We start from the raw sequence: 19,356 nt of genomic DNA, 5'->3' as shown, positions 1-19,356 counted from the left end.
GTCTGCATTCAGCTAAATAAAAATCTGCTTGTACCAGTGCGCCATGTAGTAATTTCCAAGACACTTACAAGAGAAGCCTTCTCTTCAGGACAGAAATGATAGTGTTTGACCCTCTGACATGAAACTGCAGTAGCAGATGGCTGACTTCTGTGGCACAGCATTCACCCCCATACAGCACACGGCTTTCTTAACCCTGTTTAGCCACTTTTCCACATTTCAGCACAGTTTTGTTACTATTGACTTGCAGCGCTGTAGGTCAGAAGCCATAAAAAAGCCTGATATCATAACAACTTAATTTATTTAGTTTCTATTTTGAAAGTACTTTAAAGTTGTTGATTACTTCATGGTATCCCCCAAGGTGCACTTGATGCTCATGTGCTATTGAAAACGCCCTGTCTCACACCTAGAGAAGACAGGCAGGTACACATTGCCTCAGGCAACATGAGATAGATGTGATAACAAAATAGGGTGCGACTTCCTCAACCCACTGTCTTTAGGCTAAACTTCCCTACCTAATTCAATTTCACAAGTCAGAGTGATTTCATCAGACCCATCCAACATTCCTGGACATCCAGCTCTCTTTCCCTGGGTTTGTTCAAGCACCTGAAATATTGGAATTAAAACAATCTCTTGGATAACCCCCTTGTGTTGTTTTTCTTTTCTTTTGCCCTTTTTTTTTTTTTTAATCAGATTCTCAAAGCACTTCAGACACTGAATCCAGCAACTGCTTCCAAAAAAATCCAATCAAACAGATCTAACACACTACTAAGAAAAACTGGGGGTTTTTTTAAAAAAAATATTTATTTGGTGCAGTGTTTACATGCAAGACTATTGCATTTCAGTACCAAAAGAGAGAACAAGGCTAGTTGAGTCATTTCATTCATAAGATTATCCTTCTTAACAACAGTAAGTTGGTATGGCTTTTTGATCCTCTGTACTATGATTATAAATTATTTTCAAAACCCTAGTTGAGGTGGCACTCTGATATTAATTACATTTTGCTAAAAACATACATGTAGATACATAAAGGAAAGCCCTAAGGAATTAGAAGCCAGATTCAATAAATGAGGTAGTTCATCTTGTTACGCAGAAACGCAATTTGTGTTTCTTTGTATAAAACATGAAGCCTCTGTACGTGTGTCTGCAATCAGAGGTCTATCACTTGCAACACAGCCTCACTGAAAACCTTTGCCCTTTGCCTTTCACAGCAGGGAGAGTTCAAGAGTCAACCTCGATATGCATAGCCAGGGACATTGTCATTGGGACACTTAACTCACCGCTTCCTGCTACAGCTTGGGAGCATCCCCCCCTGTAGCCTACACCCAGAGTGACAGCAGGTCTTGCCCTTTTTGGGTTCAAAGCAGCTTAAGGCAGAACAGCACTTTTAATTACTGAGACGGACTGGTCTCACTTCGAAGAATCTGACTTGGATGACTGCTGTGTTGAGATCCTGAGGATTTTTAACTACCTGAATATACAGTATTTTCTGTGCCTCTACTGTAGTGCATGAAAACTTCCCTTCATATATACCAAAACTCATTAATTTCTTTTTAAATTGCTAACCAGCAGCTCAGAGATTCAATGTTCACATTACTTAACATTTAATTTAAAATGCTACTAAACCAACTGTCTCAGCATCCTGCTACAAAAATCTTAAATTAAACTGTGATTAAAATTGCCTTTATAAGCCTGTACCTGATTATCAAGTGAAAGTTACTCAACTAAAGAGAAACGTTGCAGCAAGCAGTTGACAGAATGACTTTCTGCCAGGCACCACAACAAGAAGAAAGGTGCTCATTGTGATAATCCTTCACTGATTAAGATCAGTCACTGTAGCCAGCACAGAACCGAGTGTGCAATCCTTCATGTTATTTGAAAAAGAAAATTCAAAGAAAAAAAAAAAAATCATCTGCAAAGTGAATAAATATCCCAGGCACCTATGGCTTGATTTATTCTTGTTCTCAGAAACGTCGATCAGCGAGGAGGACAGACAGTGTTGTCATCTGTTCGCCTGTTTAAAAAACAGAAACAAAACAAAAACCAAAGGTTCAAGTTCTGCTGACAGGCTATCTTGTCAATTACTTGGGTGCGTCTCAACCGAATAGCTTCATTAGCAGACATTTTTGTAAATAAAATCAAGTTTCAGGATTTGGGACATTTAAAATTCTGAAAAAACACCCAAATATTTTACCTGCATATTTTTATAAATCCAATCTGTAAACACAGTCATATTCCCATACACGCCAGGTCTGTTGGGACTAGCACAGCCAGTTCCCCAGCTGGTATCACCAACCAGCCACCACACAGAGTTTTCATTAGTTACTAGCGGACCTCCACTGTCACCCTGCACAAAATACAAGCATGTTATTAGTCACCCGGCCACCAGGAAAGACACAATCCATTTCACTTCAGGAATAAAGGTTGAGCTTCAAAAAAAAGCTAACCACTACTTTAAGGCAGTCACTAAAACAAAATGCGATGGCAATTACAGCATTATACGATGACTGCTTGCAACAGGGATGAAAATTGTTTGCCCAAAGCCCTAACAGCGATAGGCATTACTGACTTTCCTGTTCACGAGCATAACACTAGGGTAGAGCATTCGTTCACTTTCAAGTACCAGATAACAAAACATCCTTGAAGCATTAGAAAAACATCCTTGAAGCACTAGAAAGGATTGCCTCACCCTCTTCGGATATTTAGCGAGAACTCGGTACTGGCAGCCATTCAGAAGAGGAAACAAAAGCTCTCCCTTTTAAAGGGATGCACCACAAAGGGAAGTAGAAGCCCAACCAAAATGTTACTTAATTGTTTTTTTTTTCATAGGATCTGTTTGTTATTAATAGAGGATTAAAAAAGCCTATTAGTAAGACAATAAAAATAATCAGATAATTATTAGGTGTTAATCAGGAATAATTACCTGACAAGAATCAAATCCTCCTCCTAGATATCCAGCACAGATCATTGTAGGCAAAATCATGCCATTATAGATATAGACAGAATTACACCTAGAACGTTCTATTAAGGGCACTGTAACATAATTCAAATTATTTGATGTTTTACCTAAAATTGGAACACACAAAGACAAAATTAGAACAAGCTTCATATTACATTGCTATTACAAATCCCAGCAGCTAGCACTGCTCAAGATGAGACAAATTTACTAGAAACATTGGGATGGACACTTAAGATGTATGGTCCACCGCACAGAGACAACTGTGACATGAAAACTCCCTTCCAAGAGGTCAGTGAGCTACACTGCTTTGCTGTCAGTGCACTGTAAAGCAAATGAACACGGCACCTACCTGCCTAGTCCAGCCCCAAATCAATTATGTTATCCACAGGGTTATTAAAAGCACGTGAAGCCTGCGAGAGGCAAAGAGGGCCTCCCCACAGTTTCATGGTCCAGCACAACCTGCCAGCGATCTCCATATTCAGGGTCCAGCTTCCTCAACGTCCCCCTCCCCGCCCAGTAGTTTCTCATACTGAAAGAAACCTTTCCTCCCTTTCCTTGTCACTTCTTACAAATTTACTTGCACCATGCTATTGTAGCTTGAGGTGGTGGAAAGGACAGCTTCCTGCCCTCACCATGTCCACACAGGACTGGCTTGGCATAGTTACCCTTGTTACACAGAGAGGTGGCCCTGCTAGCAGGGGCACAGAATTGTTTCCTGTGTGAATATTTCTGGCCCCAGGTACAGATTTGAGGCTCCTTTGCAGTCTGATGAATGCAATACATCCAACTTGCTTTGAGACAGAATGTCCAGTGTAAATATTAGGGGCTGTAAAATGGGTGAAAAAAATAGCATATCAACAGATCTGTCTCAAACTGCTCAATCAGCCCATGCAACAGTTATTCGTACACTGAAGAGGACTGGTTTATGCAGAAGATCAAAATATTCCAGATCCGCTCTTTACCTCCTTGGTACTCTGCTCCCCACCCAGATATCCAGCACTGCTGATTAGGCTGGAACATCATTCCTGGATTAGGCAGACAAACTGGCCGTACAGTATCTACAAAACAAAAACATCTGTAACCCCAGATGCCCAGGCATAATTCAAAATAAATGCATATGAAATATCTCCGTGTTACCACCAAAACATACACACCATGCATTTTCTCTGTACTTTACCTTCGTTGCAGATAAGCAATATTGTGCAATGCAGGCAGCAGCAGAAAGTTTACCAGCTGCCCTTTCCCAGAATGACCTAACTTTCACCTCAAAGTGAGGAACAAGAACAGTTAATGGTTCTAACTCATCAGGCTAACTAGAACAATTACCACCAGCTCTTCTGATTAGTAGAGGACAAAGAAGAAGCAAAACTTCTGACAACTACTTCTCTACTTTCTTTTTGCAAAATCCTACTGAAAATAACAAGCAGGATTCAATGCCTATATATAAGAAGTATGAAACACAAAAATCTGATAAATAGACAACCTCCCTGCTCTCAGCAGCAGAAGAGCCCCTCCAGATTATTTCTAGTAGTTTTAAACTGGTGCACTGAAATATAAAGGACCTGTACACAAAAAGCTCTTAAAGTTTAAAAAACGGTTTGTCCTCTATTTTTTACTGCTTGCTTACAAGCAACCTACATCTACTTTTAAGAACAGAACTTCTTGTAATGTTTGGTTTTGGGGTTGGGTGTTTTTTTTTTCCAATTGTGATTTGGCATAATTTGGTTTAGTCGGTTGTTCCACCACATCCTCACTCTGCACATATGGGAGTGGCAATACTTAAGCACTGTAAAGCATTCTGGGGTAAAAGTACATTACTGAGATGAGCCCAAACTCCCTTACCATGTACTAGATTTAAATAAATCCTACTTAGAAACTCAGAGGATGTGCCCTCTGTCTCTACCTCTACCCTGTCTCTGTCTCTAATGTGTCTCTACCTACATTTTGTGCTCTTCCTGTAATCTACAAGGATTTCTTGACGAACTTCAGAAGTTTTAAAAGACTTGCTCATTGACATTGGATTTTTGCCTTAAATAGAACAGAATGCATACCAGTAAAACTCAGCGGTGTCTCTAACTTCATAAGGGCAACATCATTGTCTTTAGTCTCTGTATCATAATCCGGATGGGAAATTATCTGTTGCACTTTGTATCCATTTCTTGGGACCATCTCATCCTGATTCAGAATCCCAGCATAAACCCTCCAGTTGTATGGGTCAGCAAATCGTCTACAGAAAAAAGAAAGGTTAGAAGGTTTGCTTCTCTGGTAACAAGTCACAGATTATGACCTTCAAAAATTTGTCTTCAGAAACAGTAGTTGAACGCATGTGTGATCAAGAATGCACGTGCATTTGACTACCGCTTCTGAAGAAAAAGGTAAACAAATTTCAAAACATTTAACTTTGGGAAAGCTTGACTCTAATTTCATAAATACATCCAAAAAAAAAAAAAAAAAAAAATCTTTGAAATGGGTTAAGTATCACTGTCTATCCCCTTAGTCACTCAGCACAGCAAATTACTGTCTGAGACTGCAACACTGAAGTCTATTGATTTCCATGGCTAAAGGATCAAGCACTTACTTCTGAGGTCTCACATGACAGTGGTATCACTCACATGTGCTATCCAAAGCACGCAAGAAGCCAGAATTAATAGCAAACATCATCAGTGAAGGAATTTCACTATCCTGAAAACACCAGGGTATTTTTTGTCTGGTTTTGTTTTTGTTTTGTGGGTGGTTTTTGTGTGGGTTTTTTTTGTTTCGGTTTTGGGTGGGTTTTTGTGGGGGTTTTTTTTTGGTGGTTTTTTTTTGTTTTTGTGGGTTGGGTTTTTTTTTTTGTTATGTTATGTGTGCTTACTAGATCTAATTTAAGTAGTCTCTTGTGGTCCAGTACAGTTTACAAATGCTCAACAGAATTATATCATACTCCCTCAAACCCACCAAACTACATGCTTACAATGGTGGAAGCAACCACCAGATGGCTGGAAACACATCCCGTGCCCCATGCCCATTTCCAGAACACTATTCTGGGCCTTGAAAAGCAAACCTTGTGGCAACACAGCCCTCTGGAAGGAACTGAGTCGGATAATTTCAAAGAACATCTTACACATAACTGGGCCAAAGAACATGGCATCAAGTGGGTATATCATATCCCCCATCATGCACCAGCCTCCAGAAAAATTGAGCAATACAATGGACTGTTAAAGACTACCCTGAAAGCAACTGGTGGTGGAGCCTTTAAGAACTGGGACAAGCACTTAGCACAAGCCATGTGGTTAGTTAACACAGGGGATCCATCAGTCAAGCCAGTCCTGCTCAGTCAGACTTTTTACATACGACAGAAGGGGATAAAGGTCCTGTGGTGTGTGAAAGGAATGTGTTGGGGAAAACTGTACAGGTTTTTCCTGCTTTGACAATGGCAAACCCATTCGTGGGATTGCTTTCACTCAAGCACTTGATGGGTAATCACAGAATCATCATAGCATCACAGAATGGTTTGGGCTAGAGACCTCAAAGACCATCTCATTCCAACCCCCTGCCATGATCAGGGACACCTTCCACCTGACCAGGTTGCTCAAAGCCCCATCCAACTTGGCCTTGAATACTGCCAGGGAGGGGGCAGCCACAGCTTCTCTGGGCAACCTGTGCCAGTGCCTCACCACCCTCACAGGAAAGAATTTCTTCCCAATATCTAATCCAAATCTCCCCTCTTCCAGTTTGAAACCGTTACCCCTCGTCCTATCACCACACTCCCTGACCAAGAGTCCCTCCCCACCTTTCCTGCAGGCCCCCTTTAAGCACAGGAAGGCCACTGTAAGGTCTTCCCAGAGCCTTCCCTTCTCCAGGCTGAACAGCCCCAACTCTCTCAGCCTGTCCTCACAGGGGAGCTGCTCCAGCCCCCTGGTCATCTTTGTAGCCCTCCTCTGGACCTGCTCGAGCAAGTCCATGTCTGGATACAGCACTGCAGGTGGGGTCTCACAAGTGTGGAGTAGAGGAGGAAAATCACCTCCCTCGACCTGCTGGCCACGCTTCTCTTGATGCAGCCCAGGATGCGATTGGCTTTGTGGGCTGCGACTATACATCGCTGGCTCATACTCAGTTTTTCATGCACCAACACCCTCAAGCCCTTCTCCTTTTCTCCCTTTTTGATGGCAACTAATCTTCACCTCAAAGTGAGGAACAAGCACAGTTAATGATTAATAGAAAACTTCCCACAAGTGTTAAAACTCCCTCCATGAGAACTGCCAAGGCAGTAGTGCTTGCAAGACATCTCCCCTCCAAATAAATAAATAAATCAATCAAACAGAACAACAACAACAACAAAAAAAAAAAGATCGAGACTGAAAACCAGTTTTGTGCCAGCCACAGCTTGGTTGCTGTTCCCAAAGTTTTTGCATACTGGAGAGCTCAAATCAGAAAACAGAGGGATAAGATCATCACATAAAAATAAAAACTTGTATTCCTTTCTCAAGGTTAAGGACAAAGTTATTTTTTCCTTCACTTTAAACTGTGATCCAGCCAACAAACCACTAAAATGTTTTTGCTTAGTGCGTTTTCCCTCCAACAGAAGTGGCCTTTTAAACATATTCTGGCACTATATACAAGGTACCACAACACCCTCAACTCCCCTTTATAGGCTAAAAATGTATAAAGCACCAGTTATTTTTCTTGTGGATGCCCGTGTAAAGTGCTCCTTGGATAGGGATAAATCTACACTTAATACTGACTTGGGCTTTACTACCCTGTGGCATGAAGATACAAGGAAATAGACGGTACAGGCACCTTTAAACTGATCATATATACAGTCGTGCGACACTTGAGGGTTTGAGGTTTGTGGGGTCTGTTTTGTTTTTTTTTTCCCCTTTTGTTTTTCCTCACAGTGTAATTCAACATCTTCATGAAAACACTGTACTGTCTGGCATTAAGTTTGGTGTCTTGAGTTTACCTCTTAAGTTGGGGGGGTATCTGTGCCCAACACCACCATCCAATTTAATTTCCACCTTTAACAAGTAAAATAAGATTTTCTTCCTGTAGAAAGCAGACAGATGATCTGCAGCCAGCCTCCTCCAGAACAAATTTTCCCTTAATGCTTGAAACCATACTGCTACACAGACAAAACACTATACCTAGCACCTGCATTCAAGGCAGGGGAAAGGGGAGGAACAGTGCTTAATTCATTTTTAAAGCAGGAAGCTGGGAGATTTAAGTAAATCTGTGCATTTCAGCCTGAGGCAAGAAAAATCACCATTCAAGAGATGAAAGAGCAAGCTGGTTGCTCCAGCGCCCACTCGGGCAAGACTCACCCTTCCACGCAGTGTGCCGCCGTCACTATCCACTGGCGGGTGATGATGGAGCCCCCGCAGAGGTGGGTGTCCTGTGCGTGGAGGCTGACCTGCCACGGCCACTGCCCCAGCACCGCCCCGCTGCCACCCACAATTCTGTTCATAATGTTCACGCTTTTGGTGGCCAGGCCGCACTCTAAGGAGTCAGTTATACAACACAGGCGTTAAAGAGCGAGCTGGTCTGGAAGATGGCTTCTGCAGCTCAGGCTTTGCTAGCAGAGGGGAGCACAGACCATGTTTGACCCCTGCACTGCTGGTATTCAATACGCCACAGCTCAGGCCCCTGCCCTGGACACCAAGATCCCAAGTCTCCCATAGCCTAGGCTGTGGAAGGATATCTACGAACTAAGGGACATGTGAAAAATCCAGCCTTTCCAGAGAACCTGAACTGGGACGTGCTGGAACTGCAGAGAGCATAAACAATTCCTAGATGCAGGACAAGATACAGCCGCCATTAATGACACGGTTTTTATTTCTTGAAGAGATGGGTGCGGACATTTGTGAACGTGACTTGCAGTATAGCCAGTCATGTTGAAGCGTGGTCTGTTGCTTGCGATGTGACCAATCAGAGCTTACCGTGTGTGGCTGGAGGCTATAAATCACACCGAGTACGCGGAAATAAAGGTTCACTTGTTAGATCACATCGATCGTGTTAGTGGCCTCTTTCATCTCCCACACTAGCCCCTCTTCATATTGCAAAAGTCAAGGTATTGGGTAGCTGTTGCCCTCGGTTCACCACAAACCAGTGGTTCATGACCCTTTGAGTATGTTATTCAAGCATCTCTGGCGAGCCACACAGATAGACATTTTTGTGATGTGCAACAAAACACAACAGACAGAAGTCACCTCATGACAGCCATCACTGTCAAGAACACGCTGCCCACCTGACGGTAGTGTGTTGGAGAGCAGATGTGCCACAGACGTCCCACCACAGCTGCCAGGTGAGGGCTACAGAGCTTCACCACAGGCAAGTAATTTAAAGGAACCGGTGGCAGCAGAGACAAAAGCAACTGGGGCTCCAACATCCTCCATGTCTCCTCTCCCACCCTGCTCTTAAACTGTACCATTAGAAATTTGGGAATCAGAGTTAAATCATCTGCCCGCCAAAAGAAGGCAATTATTTATACAGATTCAAAAGGATTTCCCAGCCAGAGCATTTCAAAGCACAAACAAGCATAAGTTGGAGAAACACAGTCACTTACCTATGCAGCGCAGAGAAACCACATTTCCTGATGCACAGGAATCGCTGCAATAGAAATAAGAAAACAAACAGCATTTTAGGCACACAGCGAAGCAAACGGTGGGCAAAGTTCACCCTCCAGTTGCTTCCTACCCTTTCCAGCTATGTGCCCTGCCTTCACCCTCATCTTCCTGCTGAGGGTTCCCTCCTTTCTTCACTCTCTCCAGCTACCCTACCAGCAACCATCTGGCCTCCACCATTTCTTGCATTCACCAAAACTGTCATGTGGAAGACTGCAGTCACCAGTACAAAAGGTCTGTGAGCCTATTGAGGAGCAAGATGAAGAACAGCACAAGAAAAAGTTGAGCTGATTTATGAAGTAGTTGTAGAAGAATCTAAACAAAGGAGCCACAGGAACTTTGCAGGCACAGTGGTCTTCAGGTTTAGAAACTAGATACTTCAGAGGTGTTTAATGAGAATAAAAGTAACACTTTCCACAGTGAAAAATCCATTTTGCATGCTGCGTGTTCATGTGACTGAAAAAAAAAAAAAGCTGTACCAGCTGCTGTGAATGTGTTACAGCTGGTAACTACTGTCATCACACAAAAACTACTGTGATGGTCAGAGAGCCTTAGAAAAATGTCTTTAACACATAACCTTCTAGACAGCATGGAGGGAACAGGATGAGACATCTTTTTATAAAAGAGGAGAGGAAGGATGGGAAAATGACAGCTGTGGTTTTAAATAGAAGAGAGAGCAGTTGCTGCAATCAGATTTAAAAACAAAAGTCGCTTTCCCTCTAACAATCCCCATTGAAAGATGTGCTTGCATTATGCTACAGGCAGAAGCTACACCTCTTACAACAGCTAAAGAGACCCCCGATAAAAGGAAAGAAGTTTGTATTAAGCAAAAATACCTGGTATACAGCTTTTTGTACAAGTCTATATTCCCAGCACTTGTGTTCAGCTTCACGTAGCTTTTAAAGCTGACTTCAGTTGTTACTCCTCGACTATAGTAGTATGTATCTCTGCAAAACAGAAAGTCCATTATGAAACCCAGTAGTTTCAGTTTTTAAACAAGTAACAATAAACTGTGCCAAGCCAGAGCTTCTGACATGAACACTAAAAATATGATTTTTTTTTTTTTGGTTAAATACAGAACCCCAGTGGTGTAGTACAGTCCCAGAGATTCAGATTCTTTAAACATTTGTCAAGTTCCATTGCCTATCAAACAGTTACAATATTATAATAATATGTTTATCTAATATGTATACAGGATAGGAATCTTCAGCCTCATTAAACAGGGCAAGATGAAGAGATGCCTTTGTTGGTACATTTGCACAGCATAACAAAGTTCAGGTCCAATAAGTCGTGACAGCCACGTTTCTGCAGGACAATGAGAGGGGTAGCAAGTGCTGGTGTTTTGCCAGGCTTTCTAGCTGAGGACCAGCTCTGTGTAGTTGCTGCTGAGCTGTCTTATTGGAGTTGGAACTAGTGGGGTCAGAACCAGCAACGGCTGGTTCAGAGACCTGAATGCAGAGAGCCACAATGCAGCATGGGCACGCACAAGTTCTGCCTGCCTGGGCAATAAATTCACTTCATCACTCCACGCACAACCAAAGACAGTATTTGCCAACTGTATCAAAGAGAGGCAACATCAAGTATTTCAACCACAGAGCAATTTAGGCTCCTGCATTATGTGGGGAGGACATGGGCAGCACTCAGGACCAGGAATGTTTATGGCAATCTTCCATACTTGTGTCCTCAGAAGATCAAGGCTTTCCATGTAACACTGGTGATGATAGGTTAAGTCAGACTGGATGTTATTGAGCAATCATAATGATCTGAAGTGAGCTCTGGAGGAAGACAGTAGTAAGTGAATGTATTGGATACAAGTGACCCCACTGGTTAACTACTGCATCCATGCCAGACTCCGTTACTTGTCGGAGCAGCGTTTTGTTTTGATTCTGTAACAGCTACCATCGTTAAAATCAGCCCCACCTGGGTTCACAAGAACTAGACTGCCAACAGCTTTGTGTTTCAGATACACATTCTTAAAAACAGCAAGAGGCAAATTTTAGCCTTTCTATGTATGTGCAAAGGCTGACGGAGGTTAGACTTACACAGTGTAGCCCATATCTTTACATGCAATCTTCCCATAATCATCATTCCAGTCATCTTGACAAACAGGATACCAGGATTTGCTGACAGGTGAATAAACTTCCAGGATAAAGTTTGGTCCAAAAAGTCTAACTGCCGGAAAAGGAAGAAGGAAAACAAAGAAAAGAAAGCAAAACCACCATACGCTATATTACTGCTCTTTCTCTACTTAAAAGTATTGTTACCCATATTTCCTTGTACGTATGAACTGTTTTTCATTTAATGCTGCCTTCTACTCAAATTCTGAGTAAATATCAAGCAGACAGAAATATCACAGTGACTTAATTCTTTTGTGTAAGGCAATTTAAAAGAACTACCAGTTTAAAAATGCATGCGTACAAGGTAGCGTTCATCTTTTTGTATCAGCTTTTATGCTCAATATTCTCTTTCACATTCTAACACTGAGAAAGATTGCAATAGCCAATCTTTTCTTATCTTATATCTATGCAACTATATATTTCTTAATATATCACATATTGTGTATAAGTAAAATATAATCTATTTTAATATATTTTATATCTTAATACACCAAATTTCTTCAGAGAAGCACTTGTAGAGCAAGAATGTAACAAGTAATTAGCTCTGACATTCCATGCCCCATTATGTATTTATTTGCAGAAGAATTTAATACTAAAAAATACTTCAAGCAAAAGAATAGATTGAACAAGCTTCTCCAAAAACCCATTATTCAACCAAATGGAGAGGAACAGCTCTAGACCATATGCTAGTAAATGCTAAACCTGCATGAGGCACATGCAGGATAAAAGTTCCCAGAGAAAGAATGAAAGCACAGGCAGGGTTTTCCAGGGTGGCACTGGCACAACGCAGGTGTTAGAAACAAGATGCCACACCTTTGGAACGGACAAATTAATGATGTTTCCACCTTCAGCTCTTCACTAAAGCTTCTCTTGGCATCTTTTCAGTTGGAAACACTGATCAGACCAGGCTTTCTTACACAAAGGAGTTATGAAGTCATTGAAGCATTACTGGGAGAATGAGGAATGCAAACTATGTGGAAAAAGACAAGCCTGACTGAAGACCACCAGATTTATGTTAACACCTTCAGTTCTACCAAGAAGTCAATGGATGACTCTTCCTTCCAGAGACAATGTTAGATTCAGTTTTGCACAAACCCCATTCAAATTAAAAGGTAATATTTTTAAAACTGATTCAAAGTTAAACCAGCTCAAACCCCTGAGTCAGTCATTTTGTTTCAGCTTTTCAATTAGACTGCAAATAAACTGAATATCTAGATATAGCCTTCAAAGTGTTCAAACATCCTAAACCATTTTAGAGATGTAACTTGGGCTAAAATAGCCCCTTTGTAACTTTGGCAAGCTTTGGACAAGGCTATTTCCCCAAAGCCTCTTGCAGTTGGCTGAAGGTCCCCCCCCTTTGAGTGCTGGCACTCACCACACCGGGTTTCATCCTCCCCGTTGGGGCAGTGGCTCACTCCATCACACCACAGCGAGGGTGACAGGCACACTCCTGAAGACCCACACTCTATTAAGGAGCTGAGACAACGATTCTCTGCTTCTGGGAGAAAGAAACACAGCTGTTAGGCTGAACATCAGCTTTGCCTTAGGCAACTACTGCCAAGTCTCATCTTAAGGAGTATTCCACTTTGATAGAACAAACCATCAGAAGGAGCTCTTACACTCAGAGATGGGAGGAGACCTAGCCTGACACAACAGAATATGTATTGCTCTGTCCTGTACGTTGCTTGTAAGATTAAGTCACTGATGCAGCTGATTGGATTTTGTCTACTGCCTCCCCTGAATAAGCAAGCACCATCAAGTTGCTTAAAAGCAGACAGCTTTACACTGACAAAGCATAACACTTATAAACAGAAAGAGAGGAAGAAAGTGATTACTCCAATTACATCCTTTTGCTTTCACTGCCATTTAAAACAAGATCACATTCATCCTGTATAAATCAAAGTGAGTAAGAGAACCCTAAGAACACAAAACGTCATCCTAATAGTTTTAAATGAACTCCCTTCTCTCTTCCTCCCTTTTCCCCCACAAACAGAAAGGAGAGGCTCCTAAAAACATAGCAAATTGTTTTTTAGTTTCCTTTGAAAAGAGGCTTTCATTGAAAGGGAAATTAAAATAGCAAAAGACAAACTTCACCTAAGCCAAACAGAATTGCTCTAGCCCAGCTTCAGAGCTCAGTCACCCCAGTTGCAGATGACTTCCAAGGTGAACGTATCATCTGTGGTGAGGCAGGGTGGGCCCACACAATGTTAACACACTTTCAAAGCAAAAGCTTCACAGAAACAAATAAATGGACGTGAATTACTTCTGCTCCAAAAGAGATCCCATTTTACCAAAATAAAACGTACCTTGACCATTTACACTCTTGCAGTCAAGGTATACAAATATACTTCAGTCTCCTTCCTTCACTTGAAGTTCAAATTTGGAACAGAGTTCCATTTCAGAGAGGATGTACAGCCGCGACTTTTCTAATGACATGCACTGCAGAATGCGTTGGCCAGTCACAGTCACGTGCCAGCTATCCCCCAGTGCAAAAACCCCTTGCAAGACATCAGACTACTCTCTACTAACAGCTACTGCACTGTACAGTTATACCGCACCAGCTTTTGCCAGATAGATTGAAGCTTTCCAGAGAAACCACTTGAATAAGCTGCTCAAGAAGAGTCAAAAAGCTGATGACATCACTTAACATCAAAAACTTATTTACTTGATGAAGGGAAAGGAAAGTGACTGCAGCATTATTCATTAAAAAGAAAGAAACAAAAACCACACAAACAAAATTGAGGCATTAGGAAGCAATTAGTTCATCTCTTGGGAGACAGGTAACGAAGACTTTCCTGTCCTTAATTCAGCATAAAATGGAAGATAGGAAGGTATATTTCTAACTTTCAAAGTTTCATACATCTTTTCTTCCAGAAAAAAAACAAAACAAACCAACAAATTCTTACCAAAATACCAGATGAAGAAAGCAGCAATTGCACAACAAACGACTACTAAAATGGATAATACAACAATTATGATTTTCTTTACACCTGAAATGAAAGCAAGGAGAAAAAGACAAATTAGGTTCACAAATTAGGTGATTTCCAGCCACCATCACTATCCATTTCCTTGACATTAAAACCAGTCATTTTTTTCCAGACAGACCTTTCTCCATTCCACCACCCTTCCTCCAAATCACCCAGTTTCCTGTCCAGTTACGCTGGCATCCCAGCCAGCTATTACTTCTTCATCCATGGGGAGATGCCTCCTTCAATACAGGAGTTGCAAGGGAAGATTCCTTTTATTTTCTATCTTACTTTGGAAGACTTTGAGTCTAAAATTGGAAGAAATCCTGAAAAAAAACTTACTTGATGCACATGTTCTCCCTGATGAATGTACTACTGGACTAGTCGACTGATGCGTAGCAACCCTTGGGACATAGCTTGGCACTGACGGAGCATTTATTGAGAAGTACTGCGGATATGGGTTAGCACCTACTGGCTGCCTGGCAGAATAGACGTTTTCTGTCTGAAAGCCATGATTTTCATAGTATGGCGGTGGACCCTAAATGACAATGTTTTGAAGGAAAGGAAACAGGAGAAAATGAAAACAAGAGGCAAGACTATGATTGAGACAAAGTAAGTTTCAGTTGTCATTTACATACAGAACACTAGTAAATAATTCTGCCAATGCAGAAATACACCATGCATGCAGACACATACTAGCGACTCCAGTTACACAGAGAAAGAGATTTACAGTACATGCCGAACACCTCGCACTTTGAATAATAAAAATAACAGAGCATGAGGCTGGAAGGCATATGAAGAGATCAGTTTCCTGATCCAAAGTAACTCAACCTAAGAAGGATTATTGAGCCCAGCCCTCCAGCTGGCCACACAAACCACTGCACTGGAACATCTGACAGGGCAGAAATAAGCAGCAAGGACAGTTTTAGGCAGTACCATGCTGACAGGTAACAGCCTTTGTCTGTGCAGTTGTCCAGGTCTATGATAAATGCTTATTGCCCCATTTTGTCTTGCGAGAACACCAGGTAAACCTAAACTATTTCTGAAACTCGCTGGCCTGCAACAGGTTATGGAATATTTATCCTGGAAGAGCTTTAAGAACTAGTTAGAAGCCATTCCAATCTATCCCTCCAAAATAAGCTTCAAGAGCATAAATCTCTCCCAAGAGTATCTGAGCATTTGAAATGCTAGTTAATTCAAGCCTCTTACACCTACCTCACAGTATATTTTTCCCTTTTTGCAGAAAAAAAAAAAGGCAACAAATTTTAAAAGACTTGTTAACCAAGACATCACTCAATAGGCTGTTACTTTTAAAGAAATAAAACCTCATTAAAAAAATACATATATTTTGACTATTTTGTTTACTTACTACAGTAGAGGTCATTTTTCCTTTGTCAGAAGTACCAAAAAAAATTCAAGTGTTTGAAAGTAAAGCATGAACCTATATTAAAAAAAAAAAAAAAAACACAACAGAATACAATCACAACCAGAACCTTTGTCCACCTTTCTTGTTGGTTTTTCCTTTGGAAAAATGCCAAATCTGGGGGAAAAGAAAATACAGAAGTATTTCAAGAGAGGGTACAAATTAAGGTGCAGGATGAAATCGGATCTCAATAGCCTCTCAATACAACCTTGAGGATTATACAGTGGCAACTATTCATTAACACGAGCACCACACAAAACAAGAAGATTAAGTTAGTGCTCACTCTTGCTGACAGAACGAGAGTTAAAAGAATATCCTGGCAACAACCCATATGGTGTCAGTACCAAGTTCAGATCCTCCTGCCTCTATCAACACTTACTCATGTATCGTTCTGAGGTTTATGACACAGAAACAAGAACCTGAACAAAACATCGGGAAATACAAATTCGACTAACTCATTTGAAAACGCCACGGCGAGCAGCCCCACAAGCCACATCTTTTTCACTCTTCCACGTTGCAAACAGGCTGTTTTCTTGGTTGAGTGTTGTAGCCACCACATCAAAAACAGGGAGAGAAGTATGGCAGGGAAACAGTATGCCACACCAATGTTACAGTTTTTCAAATAGAGTAAAAGAGAGGAGCTACATCCAATGTTTCAAGCATACAGCAGTTTATTTTAAAGTTAAATATTAACATTAAGTAAAACCACAGATTAGCAAAGGCGTAAGAAACACAAAACGTTTGCTGCTGCTGTTCTAAAACATGCAGTTATACACCTCCACAAGCAATCATTTTAATAAATAATTTAATCTCTTGAGTGATCTCATAATGTTACTCTACATGGAAAAAAGCCTAGGAAGTGCCTCGGTCATGCACTAAGAAATATCTTTCTCCAGCTTGCAGAGCAGAGCCCTGCACACAGGCACACTGCCATGACCTCTGTTGAAAGCCACGACTATAAAGAGCAGTTCCACTAAGACACAGCATAATTTAGCCTGAAGTATAAAGTTAAGTTTTAGAACCTGTGCCAAGGTGTCATCTCACCCAAAACTGAACTGCAAACATCTTCGAAGCAGATTTCAACAGCAGCTTGGCACCTTGAGCATGCCAATACTTTGTGATAGTTTAGGAACCCAGATTCTGATATTTGCTTACTAGTGCTAGCAAAAAAATGTAAATAATAATGCACTGTTGAGTTCTCATTTGCATGGCAGACAGGTGAAAAACAAGTCTTGACTCCTACTTACAGTAAGTCCATCAGATTGGTGACTAAGGCTTCAAGACTTCTGCTTTATGTCGCATCCATTCTTATGCAGCTCTTCACAGCAGTCGGGAAGTGTAGCTCTGCCCAGACTTAAAGGTCAAGTAACAAGTTGCAGGAAGATATTTTTATTCCTTGTTCTCTGAAAAAAAGAGGGGGGAAAAAAAGGATTAGGAAGTTTAGTGATAGCAGAGGGAAGAATACTAGGTGGTGATTCTGAGGTCAGACAACAGGTACTATGACCAAAGAAAAACCAAAATATTTTTTACATACAATTTGAAAGGCTTCACAAATGGGCAGATGACAATCTTCCTCACTCTGTTTTTCGTTGTTGTTTGTTTGCTTTGGTTTTTAAATGAACCGAGGAAAAAATATCTCTCTTACTTAAGTAGCTTTCAACCATCACTCCCAATTTAGTTCTTGTTAATCTGTATTCCATCCAGCTGTCTGTTATCACACCACAAAACACAGGGATGTTATAGGAACATACACATTTCCATGGTATTACACATACACATTTGCCAGTGTATTTAAAACAGATTAAACCAAAACCACTGGGGTCCTGTTAGTTTCAAAACGTTTAAGGCAAAAATCAACGTGTAGCATCCAACAATGCTATAATCTACTTTTCTTGAACACGGATCACTGACACACTTCAAAATGTTTTACAAATACATCAAGGGTACTGCAACAGATTCACAGATAAGGAAGATGGGTCATGGAGAAACAAACTGACCTGTCAAACACTCCACATCCCAACAACTATAGAGCTAGAAGAGACTGGTCCATCTTATCTCAGTCCAATACTTTGGCCTCTAACCTCACACATCAGACAGATTTAAATAGATCCCACATAAAAGTATCTTAAACCCACCCTAGTGCAGAAGAGTTTATTGGGAACACACAACTATCCTTCCCTCCCACTGCCAGTCATTCCCCCTGACATCTGCGGAGCTTTACTGGCTCTTTACTGGGTACATCTGTAGAAACAAACATCGAGACCTTTAAAGTGAGCTGGTGGGGTTAAAGCATACAGACACTCCCAGGCAAGGAAACAGGGATGAGCTCACACACCCACACACCCCCCACACCACGCCACCCCCTCACACCCCTGGTCGCACAGCAGCCTTGAAAGTAAAAGAGGTAGGGCTCAGGGAGTCAGAGCCTTACAGGTCAGCTTGCTAAGATGTTTTGGTAGCTTTGGAAAAAGCATACCCAAATAATGAAAGGGATCCATCACTCATATGCAATCAAGCCCTTGAATTTAAAAAAACTGCAGTTTACTCCAGCATGGGTGGAGCAGAACCAGCATTTGGACCTCCAGCAACACAGAAGGTCCAAAATCGAGTGTTCTTTTGTTTCATAACTCTGAAAATTAAGAAATAACCCTACTGTTTCTAATAACAGGCAATACGAGTATAAAACGTATAGCCATCACTGTCACAGTATACTGACGAACACAATGAAATGTACGGCCTCACAGCCTGCAGCTATTACTCGAAATATCTCAGCTGCTTCTCACACGTGCCTTAGGAACGTTACAATTAAAGTTCTGTTATGGGTCATTAAGATTAAAAAAATACATCATTTTTTGTAATAAAATTTGTCCGAATAATTAAAAAAAACTAATAAAAATAATTTAAAAATGTTAGATTAATTCAAAAAAAATTTAATCCAGTAGGTTTTTTAGTTTTTCTATGGATTTCTGCAAATCAGTTCTTTATATTTAAGCAAAAGTTGCAGCAGAGTTGGTCTGTACCTCATTTATAAGGATAACATACTACTTAAATGAATATAGACTTCCTAGACTATTAGCCCTCCAAAGGTTTGTCCTCCTCCCTACCACAGTGACAGCCACTCTGTTCCCTGGACAGGAAAAGCACCGAGCACAGAGTCATGCTGCTCAGCTGTAAGTGGTCCCCACTGCCACATTCTCCTAAGCCTCTCACCTCGCAACCGCTGTGCGAAGGCGAGCCTCCACTTTCGCCGCCTCACAGCAACATCAGGTCATGACTCCTTTATACCGTACCTGTC

General features: G+C 41.2%; 1 protein-coding gene across 1 annotated transcript; it reads right to left on the bottom strand.

Annotated features, from left to right (window-relative positions):
• Positions 1–1,999: 1,999 nt before the first annotated feature.
• Positions 2,000–16,022, bottom strand: TMPRSS2 (transmembrane serine protease 2). Its single transcript, XM_009959692.2, has 13 exons — positions 16,008–16,022; positions 14,981–15,176; positions 14,579–14,662; positions 13,048–13,167; positions 11,598–11,727; positions 10,392–10,502; positions 9,498–9,541; positions 8,257–8,431; positions 5,008–5,183; positions 3,919–4,014; positions 2,921–3,063; positions 2,192–2,344; positions 2,000–2,011 (listed from the first exon to the last, which is right to left on the bottom strand). The coding sequence occupies exons 1-13, from the start codon at positions 16,020–16,022 to the stop codon at positions 2,000–2,002; spliced, it is 1,455 nt and encodes a 484-aa protein (XP_009957994.2).
• Between the last annotated feature and the right edge of the window lie 3,334 nt (positions 16,023–19,356).

Source organism: Leptosomus discolor, chromosome 1 (assembly GCF_034619465.1).
Source record: "Leptosomus discolor isolate bLepDis1 chromosome 1, bLepDis1.hap2, whole genome shotgun sequence".
NCBI lineage: Eukaryota > Metazoa > Chordata > Aves > Leptosomiformes > Leptosomidae > Leptosomus > Leptosomus discolor.
Note: the sequence above shows the minus strand (reverse complement) of the source record. Positions and strands in the feature narration are given on the sequence as shown.

Bases quoted from the DNA above. Each gene is read 5' to 3' on its own strand.
- TMPRSS2 (XM_009959692.2), bottom strand. The intron at 14,663-14,980 runs GTAAGTTTTTTT...CTTTCATTTCAG, and splicing joins AGGGAGAACATGTGCATCAA to GTGTAAAGAAAATCATAATT. The intron at 13,168-14,578 runs GTAAGAATTTGT...TTCTCCCAGAAG, and splicing joins TTTCTTCATCTGGTATTTTG to CAGAGAATCGTTGTCTCAGC.